We start from the raw sequence: 13,190 nt of genomic DNA, 5'->3' as shown, positions 1-13,190 counted from the left end.
CTGAAAACTATAAAGGTGAGTCATTAGGCTGGATGCTAGTTGGCACTCTCTATAAATTGTGTTGGAAAAAGTTTAGATGCATTTTTGTTCCAGTTTTATTCTACTACAATCTATAACCTTTGATTTAGAGGACTCCCCAGAACACCTCAAGATGTAAATGGATTTTTTTTTTTTTATCTCAAAATGAATTGTAAACTTTTCTCCCATCATATTTTCATTTAAATGTTGTTCTGATATACAAGAGTTTTCTTTTGATGATTCTCTGTGATCTCACTCCAGATTGGATAGAGAAAACTGTCCTTTTGAAGACTTCTAGAAACATAATTGGACCTCTCCTATAGGACGCACATTGCTAACTAGCACTGAGCCCAATATAAGCTCATTTTTAATCTGGTTTCCACTGATGCCGTGCTGCATAGAGCCTTTGCGAACCAGCTGACATTTCCACAGGTTTGAGAATGAACCGGATGCTATATAGCAAAGGTTGGAGTAATTTCAGTGGGGTGGGGGGTACTGTGGACAGAATCTGCAGGTGAATAATCTCTATATTTCTTGTATCTCCACCCTGATGTTAGTGGTTTCAACTTCCGGCTTGGCAACAGTATTGTATCAGATTTTTGGCACTGACTTCAGTCTCTGTCATACAGAACCAGTTCAACACGGGCACTGGCAGCACGTCAGTGGAAAAGAGGCAACTTAGTTTGTTCAGCATTAAGTCTTTGTTTAATTTGTAAATGCCTTAAGAATTAAACTGCTGTTTGATAATATTGCTCAGCACTTGTAGAAAAAATCATCCACTGGCTCCCTCTCCTCATTAGCATATATAAATCAGTTTGCATAAGTCCCTTGGCAGGGAGCCATATTGTTTTTCAGAGCCACTTGTGTTTGTCCCACCTGGGGAAAATGATAAAATGTAGCAACTGAGAGATTCACTGATTGGATTTTAAGCACTAAATGAATGAATACCCGTCGTCAGACATCAGCTTTTCTCTTCCTGTCAGAGAACCCCAGCATTCAGTTCACTTTATGGACATTGTGCTTGTAGCTCTGCAGATGAGATCCATCCTCATTGAACCTGTCATGATGGAATTAACCAATCTGAAAACTGACTGAATAAATAAATCAACACTTTCAACATAGTTTTTATTTACAGTTCTCTTCACAGCTTCCTTTCCCTTTATTTCATGGTCTTGGTTAAAAGCTCCTTACTATAAAAGTTTCCCTTAAATACCGACCGGGGATCAGCTCCCAACCTCTTGCAAACTAAGCTACGAATCTGATACCTGAACAGTTTCGTGGTTGACTGTGACTCTCCGAGTAACAGGAAGTGATGTACGTCATGTCATGTCGTGTGATGTGAGTGCGGTGTCTGACACAGGGTCGGGGCCATAAGCAGGTTTGGGTCAGTTACATTACAGCACACTGGGTGGCTCCGCAGCAGTCCTTAATGATGGCCGCTCCTGACTTGGTGATGGATGGCTTGTTGGGAGGCGGCTCAGGGATTTGTCTCTTGGGCTTTGGAGGATCTTGTCGTAAAGGGAGAGGGAAAAAAGAGACATAATCACATACAATGCTCTTGTCTCTTTAAGATGGTGTGCATGAGTTATTTTTAACCTCTCACTCACTCTGTGTGACTTTGAGCTTCTGTTCCAGAGGCATCAGCTTCAGCCTGAGGAACTCCGCCATCTCTTTGTCCTCCTCCTTCTCCCTGAGGTACAAAACATCCACATCTTAGTCTGAATGAAATTCAGAAAATGTCTGCTTTTATCTGACTGAAGCAGCACTACTGGACTGACTGACTGACAGGACAGCATGGCTGCGCCACAGTTTTTGGTATTTTCAAAGCTAAACATCTGGGGGGGTGTTTTGTTTTAAGAGACTACCAACTTTTAAAATTCCTTCGTCTGTTCATTTCAAGCTCTGCATTTTTCTTCTTAATCTCTATTAAAGTGAGCACACATGCTTTACAGTTCAAGACAATCCTCATCTTATAGTGGGCCTTGGTGAAGCCTACTGTCTGAAACAACCAGGGTTTTTTTTTTTATTACTTTGAGCAACTACAGACTTATCTTTCATAAAAACAGGCTTCATCTCTGTTACCTTTCCCCTTCCTTTGTGCAGACTTTGATCTAACTGGCTGCCACGTGGTCAGTCAGAATCATATCAGGGTTATCCACTCTCACTGCCTACATACACTAGTGGAACATACATACTTGTTTTGAAGCTTTGGAGTCAGTTCAGCTCCTTCCTGTCTTTATCCGAGTATGTATGAACACTTTCTGTCTCTTTCTATTTGTCGCTTTCTCCTTCTTGCCTCTTTTTCCCACTCTGTCAAAATCGCTTCTTTCACTCTTTTGACGTCACTGTACTTGTCATGTTATCTTTCTGCTCACACTCTTCAGGTCAATCACTCTCTGCTCCTTCTGTCAATCTTCCTTTTCAGACCTACCAACGTTTAACCTCCTCAATCATCACTTCATCCTCCTAGATGCCAAAGGTTCCATGACTTTACTAATAATAATGGATTGGATTTATATAGCGCTTTTCAAGGCACCCATTCACTCTCGCATTCACACACTGGTGGAGGCAAGCTACTGTTGTAGCCACAGCTGCCCTGGGGCAGGCTGACAGAAGCGAGGCTGCCATATCGTGCCATCGACCCCTCTGGCCAACACCAGTAGGGTAAAGTGTCTTGCCCAAGGACACAACGACCAGGACAGAGAGGCCGGGGATTGAACCGGCGACCTTCCGGTTACAGATGCGCTTCCCAACCCCCTGAGCTACGGTCGCCCAACTACATCAACTCCACCAGTATCTGGACTCACACTAGTCCAAAAGAAATCTGTCAAATACAGTCCAGACCCGATCAGCTGACAGCTAAGCTGAGAATATTTTGAGCGCCTCTTCCAGAACAGAGCTACGCTGCTAAACATGAATTACTGCTCAGTGAAATAATAATCCTTGGACTACAGTGGTCCTGAATTAACTATAATTAGTTTAGTAATAAAATGTAAGCTCTACTGAGCACATTTTATATATCTAATATTTCTGTTTTCAAAGCAGTCATGAGCTCTTGTAACCTTCAAACTGCAATAAAATATGAAGATGAAGAAATCAACAAATAATCCATTTTTTCTGTTAATTTCACTTTGAGGCGGAGGTCAGTTTTAAATATATTTAAAGACAAAAAGAGGCGAAAAAAGAAAACCGATTCTTGGCTGGAATACAGAAGCCAGAGAGGCATAATAAAAATGTTTTTCTGTCCTTCTCTGGTCTACATTTTGACGTTTTGGTCATCAGGATCTATAAATGTGCTTTCATCCTTATTGGTAAATGGCCTGTATTTATATAGCGTTTTACTAGTCCCCAAGGACCCCAAAGCGCTTTACATATCCAGTCATCCACCCATTCACACACACATTCACACACTGGTGATGGCAAGCTACAATGTAGCCACAGCCACCCTGGGGCGCACTGACAGAGGCGAGGCTGCCGGACACTGGCGCCACCAGGCCTCTGACCACCGCCAGTAGGCAATGGGTGAAGTGTCTTGCCCAAGGACACAACGACCGAGACTGTCCAAGCCGGGGCTCGAACCGGCAACCTTCCGATTACAAGGCGAACTCCCAACTCTTGAGCCACGATTTGAAGTACAAATTAAGATTATTATTAGGTTCTGTATCTGCTCTGTCTTTCAGACACTTAATCATGTATCTCACTAAATTATATTAGGACCCTTGTTGGCTACCATTTAGTTTTGTACAGGACTTCAAACACTCAACAAAATGACATCTGCTGACCTAAATGAGAATTTTTGTTTCAATATGCTTCCTCTGAACAAATTTATAGGAAATATAGAAACATACACTCGCCAGCCACGCCATTATTGACACCTTACTAGTAACATTATGGAACCTCTTTTGCCTTAACAACTGTTTTAATTCTTGTAGCACAACAAACAGCTTGTCAACATGATGCTCAGAGATGGCATCACACATTCATGATGCTATCACATCCCAGGGGTGTTTTTTTGGACTGAGATCGGGTGACTGCAGAGACAATTTGAGTAAAGTTCAGGAAATCACGGTAAGCAACAATACTCGGGTGACGTGGCATTTTAAACCATGCTTAATTAGTACTAATGGCCCCGAAGTATCATAAAAATATCCCTCACATCATTACATAACCAGCAGCAGCCCAACTGACAATCTGTAGCCTCAGATTCCTGCTCTTAGGTGACAGTAGTGGCACCTGGTGTGGTCTTCTGCTGCTGCAGCTCATCTGCTTCAAGGTTCAATATGTTGTATGTTCAGACATGTTCTTCAGCATAGTGTTGTAACAAGTTATTATTTGAATTACTTTCGCCTTCCTATGAGCCTAAAGCAGTCTGGCTATTGACCTCGGGCTTCAGCAAGGCATTTTGGATATCTTCTCAATAAACTCTAGAGATGTCTGTGGGGGAAAACTCCCAGTAGACCCAGTAGACTGTAAAATTAAAGATTTCTCTTTGCAGCTCTGTTACCTGAAATTAAAGAGAACACACGATTGGACGTAATCTAATGCTACATGTGGCATTGATTTTGATAGAAGATAATCACTTTTAAGACTCTTTGGTTGTGACTCAGTACTGTCACAAAAAATGATTATAATGACACCGAAATAACCCAGAACAATCTGAAGGCACAGTTTCAAAATTAATCTTTTGAGTCCCACAGACATTTGTTCACGCTGTGATTTAAACCCATTATCTTGCCTATCTGAACGTTATCTGTGTCACACTCTGTGGGTTATCTGGGGGAGCAGACAATGCAGAGCCACAGTCATCAGTCAGCCTCCCTCCCACACACACAGCTAAACACTGCTGTGATGATGAAGTGACCCCTGTTCGCCGTCTTCAGTCAAGTTCACATTCGCGCTACACATTTACTCTAATGAGTCTCCTTCCTGCTGTTTCTCAACTCTTCTATGAGGATCAAATGAAGAAATAAATAGCCAGCGGTATCTGAGTAAACAGACAGTCAGCACACAGAGACGTCATCCCAGATATGAGCTGTGCTCAGAGCTTAGGAGGGCCGTACCTTAATCTCTCCACCTCGGCATCGTCGACCAGAAAATCCCTCTTCTGCACCAGTTTATGGATCTTCAGGATCAGTTCCTCTTCTCGCTGCCTGTGCTTCTTGGTTTTTTCTTTCTCTGGGGGGAAAACAAGGAAGAAAATAAGACGGACAGCAGCAACCCATCTGATGTCTACAGACCGACCCTACAGGAATGTCAGATTCTCTTTAACACTGAGTCACGTCACAAAACAGATCCTTAATTCTGACTCACGCATAATTTATAACAAATAAGGCACTCACTCAATTATGCAAATGTTTGTGAGCCTTCTTTTTGGTTTTGCTGGCTGAAGGATTAAGCATCTGCAAGCATCAGAATTGTCCTGCCTCAAAGAGCTAACCTTCACACTCCAAAGCACAGAATATACACTAACAGACCAAATCAGATGTATGTAAAAACAGAAAAGGACACATCGACACATGGCTGCAGAGGTAGGCTGTCTGGCAATGCTGATATCTAGGCTATTTGAGAAAAAGCGGATGAAAAATGACTGTTAAAACCAGCTTTTTCTAACATGGAGCAGTGCAGCTACAGAGCGAAGCTCCCAGGGGGCAGGACAGCCTGAAGGATGCACGGGTTAGACACATAATCCAAAGTCAGAGGAGCAGGTGCAGGAGAGGTAGCTGGGTCTGTCACATGACTCCTTTTGTCCTGGAGTGGAGTAATGGGATACCAGAACCCCCTTAACAGCATACACAACACTTTTGGCACGAGGGAATGTCAGTGAGATTTTACAGGGCAGTGCAGACTAGGTGGCAAGTGGACAAAATAAAAGGAACACTATGTTATAATGCGATCCTATTAATAATTTATGTGATAAGAAAGTAACATATCTTCTCTCCTATGAATTAAAGCTAGAAAAAAATAAAACACACCTCAACTCAAGACACTTCTGTTTTTCTCGCGCAGCCTTCTATGTTGATCAATGTTGGCAAAACTAGTTATATACTACTCTTAATCTGATTTACGTTTGTGCTGTACTTTTTCAATTCTTCCAAAGGGGGCTATTTGACTGATTTGGTTTCTTGTTTTTTAGCCGCATTCCCAAAGAAGTAATTCTGTCAGAGGTGAGTCCGAGCCCATTAAAAGGGATTCTTTTTTAAGTCTATCTGGATCTCAAAATTGAAGATTCCTTATAAATTTTCCACAAATACACAAGGAATTTAAATGAGAAAATTCTTTAAAAAAAAACACATCAAACTAGTCGAGAACCAGATTCCCTTCAGGGATTTACTTCATTCAAGCTGCGGGGAAAATTTAGCCTTCACACAGGCTAAATTAGAACTACTCATGCTGGATGTGTTACTATATTGTCAGGGTGTTTCTGTTATTTCGTATATGCTGCTGGGTTGTCAAAGTGGTAAAATAAAATCCAGGCAGCGTTTGACAGGTCAGTCCTGATCCTCATGTGTGCATCCTTGAACACGACACCAGCCCCTCCTGCACACACACACTGACACATGATGTACATGCGCTCGGAGGAGGCGTGTTTTCCTGCTGTTGCCAGGTTCTCTCTATGCATAGCCTCATGTACGCATTTGGGTTGCTATGTGCGATGCAGCTGACGTCAGTCAGCCACTTCAGCACATTCTCGCTGCATTTCTGATACAGGCAACGCTGGAAGTGACTGTAGGCTAATATTTGATTCCGTTTTTGCACAATGAAAACATGCAGGCAGTAAATGAGTGTTTACTGAAATTCATTTTAGACTCTTTGCCTGGAAAACCTCCCTCAGCTTGTGTTTCCTTCAAAGTGATGATGCATGGATGTTTATGTGTTTGTGAGTGTGTGTATGCTTATCTCTCCCTCATAACTTCACTGTGTCCCTGGGACTTACAATCAATCCTGCGTCGTTTATTGTTACGACACGTCCTATAAATCAGTGTGATACTCGCAGAGGCGATAGGCCTCCTGTGAGCTGCACTTTCTATCAAAAGATCTATTTTTGGTCAAGTCTAAACAGAGAGTGTGGACAGTTCTGCATGCAGAGGAACAACTGTGAGTTCTTTATCGCCTGATTTTGATGCAGAATTTCCATGAGTGACTGTTAATTGTACCTGGTACTGCGACAATCTGCCTTAGCTCCTGCTTTAAACTCATGATGTCTTTGCAGAGCTGAATGTCATCCATCCTGAAAAGATAAAAGGGAGAAATAAAAGTAAAGCACTGGCTTCCATCAGATTACAGACAAACTGATATTATTAGCTGCTTCCACTTCCATTTCTGACATATTTATCTGATTGACATGACGTCAGGCAGACCTACACTGTATAATAAGGAATCTTGAAGAAAATAAACAATAATCTGATGTAGAGGAGCTGGATAATTAGTTTGAAGGATTTTCTAATCTAACAAGCGGAGCTTTTTTTATATTAAGTCTTTATGAGGTGAAGAATTTAGCTTTCTGCAACTAATTTTCTGACTTTATCTCTAAAGCTGCCAATTTCCGAACCTGCCATTTTATCAGTTTTGCTACACAAAAACGATTGCCACAATTTCCTCGAGCACAACACACAGTACAACACAGAGTCTTCACATCACTTCTCTTGATATAAAAAGCCATTCAAAACACATTCAGTTAACAAACATTTTAAAAAGCGAGCCCACCAAAGCACTCTGAATGGTTTTTATTATTCAGAATAAATTACCCACATTCAATTCATTTCTGTCACTGAACTTATTAATTCATTAGCAAACAGTTTCAGTGTTAATCTCTAAATAATCACCATTAGCTGGATGTTGTTGAATAAACTCCGCTCTTGTTCTTGTCATTAAGATTTCATAGCCTCGAGCTCACACATCAGGAGTGAGTGTGTTAAGTGTGTCGAGACGGAAAACACACAACGACAAAAAAAATCAATCCTGCATGCTCTCTGTGCTTCCTGTAGCCCTCATGTCTCACCCTTGGGGCCTCGGCATTTTCCCTTTTTATTACCTAAATCCCTGTCTGTGTGTGTGTGTGTGTGTGTGTGTGTGTGTGTGTGTGTGTGTGTGTGTGTGTGTGTGTGTGTGTGTGTGTGTGTGTGTGTGTGTGTGTGTGTGTGGAGCAGATTTAATTCTCCTTGTGATAGATCAGGACGATGACTCATCCACAGCCTCCTGCCTCCTTCCTCCTCCTCCCTGCATGTATCCCAGTTGCTGTGTTTTACACCTCCCTCCTTCTCCTTTCTCCCCTCCTAGATCCCTCGCTCCGTATATCTCCCTCCTCTGCCTTGTGTTTTACTCTCTCATCGGTATTAGTAGATTCCAGCAACCTTTGGCACGCCATCTGCTACTTGGTGTGTCTGTGCCTGCACGTGAGGACGGACAGCAGAGAGATAACAATAAGCAGCATGGTGGCCTAATTAAGCCCTGCAAGTAGGCTTTTTATTACAGTGCAACACTGTGGGATTTTTTAAATCTTTATCAGCTTCATCTGATACTTCGACCATCACTGGGCAGATACTAAACATGCAGTTACCCCCCAAAATACATGGTTCATTGGTGAGAAATTTGGAAATAGTTTTGCACAAAAATAAACAAAGCCTTGTATTTCCATTTTTAGTTTTAAAACGATACACTGAGCGGGTATATAATGCTGTTAAAACTTCTTTTTCAGCAGTGATCTATAATCCTTTAAGCTTAGCGGCCAGTGAGTCCATCAGTGATGACTCATTCAGCTGCTACATGCATGTCCAGCCCTCGGAATAATCAATGGACAAATTGACAGCTTCCCTAAATATTGAGCACCAAGCTTAATGTATGTGTGAAGGAAGTAACACGCATGCCTTTGTGTTGTATTAAGAGTATCAACTGTGTCTTGGTTAAAAAAAAAAACCTCAAAAAAAGGCGAACCTCTGGTCTCAGAAAAAACACAGACACTCACATGAAGCGCAGCTCTGACTCTCTGCGCACCAGGACTTCCCGCAGGCGTTGGATACGAGCCATCTCCACCTCGATCTCCTCTGGAGACATCGTGCTCTCTGCCATTGACACATCTGAGTGACCTGAGAGGAAGACAAACAGAGGAAAAACAATGCAATAAAAGAAGACAGACCTACAAGACATTCTTGAACCATAGTTTTATTCACTCTGGACACTCCTTCACAGTTCAACCATGCCTGCTTGGTTTAAATTACAGAGAACAAGTACTACACATGGCTTACTTCCATTGGCCGCATCTAATTAAAGCTCTAAAATGTAAAGTCCTCATTCCTTTGATTTGATGTCACATGTGCATTGGAAAGTTCACTCCTTTCGTTTCATCGTTGAAAACTTTCTCATACCGTCAGCTTCTTGGCAAACTCACTTCTCACCTCCTCTCTGTGTGACATGTCATATCACTGCACCCAAGAGCATGATATTTGGTGAGAAAGAGGTGTGGATAATTGAGTTAAGTGATCTGAAGTTTAAAATCAAAGCAGTGCTTCAGCCATAAATTACAGATTTTTTTTCTGAAAGCTTCCAATCGCCCATAAGAAAGGAATTAACCAGGAATATATCACAAGTATTTTCCAAAGAGACAGAAAAAGCACTTTCAGCACGGACCGATGACCAGATGTGGCTTCTCGTTGATTTCTTCCCAAGCTGGAACTGACCTCACACTCCATCTCTGCCAGTAACATGCAGAAACATTGCAGCTACTATACAGACAAACCACTTAATGCACTCGTCAATGCACCGACCACAAAAATGCCGCAACACCTGATGAAGCGGCTCAGCATACGGACAACAGCATAAATCGAGCCAATATGGAAAACCTATCTATGTTCTCTGTGTGTGAAAGTGTTTAGCACTGTGGTGTGCTGATTCCCTCCTCAGAAGAGAAAGCCTGGTTCACCAAGGCTTTGACAAAGGGACCAATGAAGAACTTTACATTATGGGAAGTGTTGTACCTGGCTGAAGGGGAGCTCGGTGTAAAGTAAACAAAGGTATCTTTTTACTGCTAATTATGCAAAGCTACTCTAGTAGAATGAATGAATAAACATACTAAGCTGGAAATTACATAAAAGTATTGTTATGATAAAAATACTATTGCGTAAAAGTGTCTCAAAAGACAGTTATATAGTGTACCTTACTTGATCTTCTCATATGAATACTCACTTCTCCATATAGAAATTACAAGGATTCTAAGTGTCTGTCATTCCTTCTTCCCACTCAGGCTGTGAAGTGATGCCAGGACAACAGGACATAATGTCCAGTCTACAGATGCCACGTCACAATACACCTGATTAAACAGTTATTTGCGTCTATAACACACTCTGACGCATGATTTATTCAAAGTATGTACGGTAATATTAGAGGGTTGGGATCAGTCCTCCGTCCTCCTGCAGCAACACTAACTGCAGTGTGCGTTTGTGATACTTTTCATGGATGCTTGCTGAGGATGGAGCTGACTCACCACAGCAGACAGAAGTCTGCACAGGAGGGCGCACTTTGTTTGTGCCTTGCTGATGTTGAATCACCATCTGACACGTCTGCTGACAAAAGACGCAGTTGCGAAAGTTTGTATCAGCGAGATACGAACTAAAGTTTTACACGCGTTTCCTCTATCTCCTCTTTTTTTATTTTACTGTTTCTTGCTCTTTCCTCGCACGTTCCTCTGCCTCGCTTACAGCCACGTGTTCATCATCAATAACACCAAGCTGCATTAGGTCCTGACCAGACCATTAAAAGTGGCAAAGTGCCAGCTCAATAATGTCTTAACAGCTCTCTCTGAACCCGACATGCCGCTAACACCTACTGAGCACTAAAAACACTATAAGTAATTAAATGCTAATATAATTAAAAGTGGCGCTTTCCTCAGAGACAGGTATGGTTGACAACAAAATCCAGCCAATGTAAACCACACCTGAACTACCCCAGTTTCACTAAAACTAACTGGCTCATTGGTGTACTTCAGGATTACGACTTAATGAGGCTAAAACAACCCTGAGAGTCAGGATCGTGTGTACTGCAGCAGCCACATGGGGTTTAACAACAGGGAAATGTCAGTGCCTGTATGACATCGAATGCAGACACCCCCTGACACATGCTGCAGTCACACTGTACACACTGCTGCCGGACCACACCCCCTCCAGTGGGGAAAAAAGAAGAAAAAAAAACAGATGGTGGGGACAAAATAGAAAGTGCAAGGCAAACACGTGTGCTATTTGCCTAATAGATGGACACAAACCTGCAGGGAGCTGCCTTTGTTGTACCTCTGTGTTGTTTTCTGCCTGTATGTTTGTCTTTGTAGCAGAAAGAAAACGAGAGCGCGAGAGAGCAATGGCTGGATCTGTTTCTAAAAATATCCTCTGCATTTTCTTCTCAGACTTAATCTGGAAGTTTCTTCACACACTACTCCCCTGTGATGATGATGACTGGAATCAGGAGGGACACTTCTGAAGTCTCTTATATTTCTCTAGCTTCGTCATTCAGCTACGTCACTAAAACACTTTTTATCACACGAGAACAGGAGAAAATAACAGAAACATCTAAGACGATGTAAACAAACTCTGTTTTTGCTGCTTTATGCCCATCCCGAAGCTTTGCGTTTGAATGATTTCATTTGATCATGACTGTGCATTAATATTGCCACAGGCACAAATCCAAATCAGCATTAAAACTAAACAACCATTTCATTTTATCATCTAACATGCGTGGTATTGACTAAAGATGAAACCCATTAGGCATGTGACATAAAAATAGATTAATCAATCATCTAACAACCATGAATGCCAAGCAAATATTTTATTGATTCTGGCTTTCCATGGGGAGGATTTTCCTCTTTTTTTCATATCACTTTAATTTGAATAGATTTTCATCAGTTGCTGAAGAAAAAAAAGCTCTCTGAAGAGGAGACAGAGCTCTGAGCTACTTCAGACACTACTTAATAAATGAGAGAGTGTGCATTTTATATGCAGCCTTGAATAGAACAAATAAGACAGGATCGTGTGATGTTGAATTTAATGTCTTGTTTGGCGTTTTTGCAGCTTATGCTCTATTATCACAACAACAAATTAGCCTTAATTTGTTGTTGTTATATTTATTATTGGTACTTGTGAGTCTCGCCAACACAGCTACGCAAAATGAATCCCATGAATAATCACTGAAAGTGGGGAATAGAGTTAATAACATTTTTTAAAGCTGCCTCTTGAGCCCTTTCATATAGATATACGTACACTGATTAGAGCAGAGGAGCAGGGTGTTCACTCAGAGCTAGTGCTCCTGCTGCATCTTATCAGCTCACAATTAAATATCCACAAGTTTGCAAATGCGCTGCGTCCGAGACCTTTAGTGGTTAAAATTCATTAACAAAGGGCGCAATATGCTACCCACGGTTTGCACATAAGGGACGTAATACGCTTTTTAGTACCAAGGCAGCGCTATTGATCCCATCCCAAACCTTTTGTGAGTCACGCTTTAACCATTTAAACTCTAAGTGCTGACTGGGCATCCTGACAGCGAAACACACACTGAAGAAAAGCTGAGACCACAGCTGCACGTTTCCCGCCACACACTTCCCGTTTTTGTCTTTATTCCCTTTTATTTTATTGTTTTTCGTTGACGACGCTCACCTTTGTCCGTTGTCCACGCCGTTTCCGACACAGCTCCGTAGCTCCTGAGCGCGCGCTCGGTGTCCGATATAGATTTCTTCAGTTCCATGTCGGTGGAGTGCACGCGCGCCGAAACCGAGAAACGATGTCGTCCTTCTGCGTCTCGTCTCTGAGTCTGTGCGACCTTTCAGATAAGTCAAATTTCACCCGGTGACAAGGCTCCAGGGACCCGAGACGTTGAGCATCTTTATTCGAGGTTTCAAGTCCTTCGACGTGTGGATGGAGAGGATGTAGAGAGCATGCGCAGTGCGGCCAGGAATGTAAAGGCTGGGAGACACCCACTATCACCGAGAACGCATTGAGAGAAGAGGGGAAAAAAAACCCCACACACACACACACACACACACACACACACACACACACACACACACACACACACACACACACACACACACACACACACACACACACACACAACCTAATCTAAATATTTACCTATGTTTTATTTAGTAATTGAAATTTCATATATACACAATCATATATACAAATTTCTTTATG

The 13,190-nt window shown here is 42.0% G+C and overlaps 1 protein-coding gene across 1 annotated transcript; it reads right to left on the bottom strand.

Annotated features, from left to right (window-relative positions):
• Nucleotides 1–56: 56 nt before the first annotated feature.
• On the bottom strand, nucleotides 57–12,917 carry bmerb1 (bMERB domain containing 1). The gene is made up of 6 exons (XM_080880404.1): nucleotides 12,654–12,917; nucleotides 8,981–9,101; nucleotides 7,173–7,246; nucleotides 5,079–5,193; nucleotides 1,626–1,708; nucleotides 57–1,526 (listed from the first exon to the last, which is right to left on the bottom strand). The coding sequence occupies exons 1-6, from the start codon at nucleotides 12,739–12,741 to the stop codon at nucleotides 1,408–1,410; spliced, it is 600 nt and encodes a 199-aa protein (XP_080736530.1). The 5' UTR covers nucleotides 12,742–12,917; the 3' UTR covers nucleotides 57–1,407.
• Between the last annotated feature and the right edge of the window lie 273 nt (nucleotides 12,918–13,190).

This window comes from Rhamphochromis sp. 'chilingali' (genome assembly GCF_963969265.1).
Source record: "Rhamphochromis sp. 'chilingali' genome assembly, chromosome: 4".
In the NCBI taxonomy this organism is placed as follows: Eukaryota; Metazoa; Chordata; class Actinopteri; order Cichliformes; family Cichlidae; genus Rhamphochromis; species Rhamphochromis sp. 'chilingali'.
Note: the sequence above shows the minus strand (reverse complement) of the source record. Positions and strands in the feature narration are given on the sequence as shown.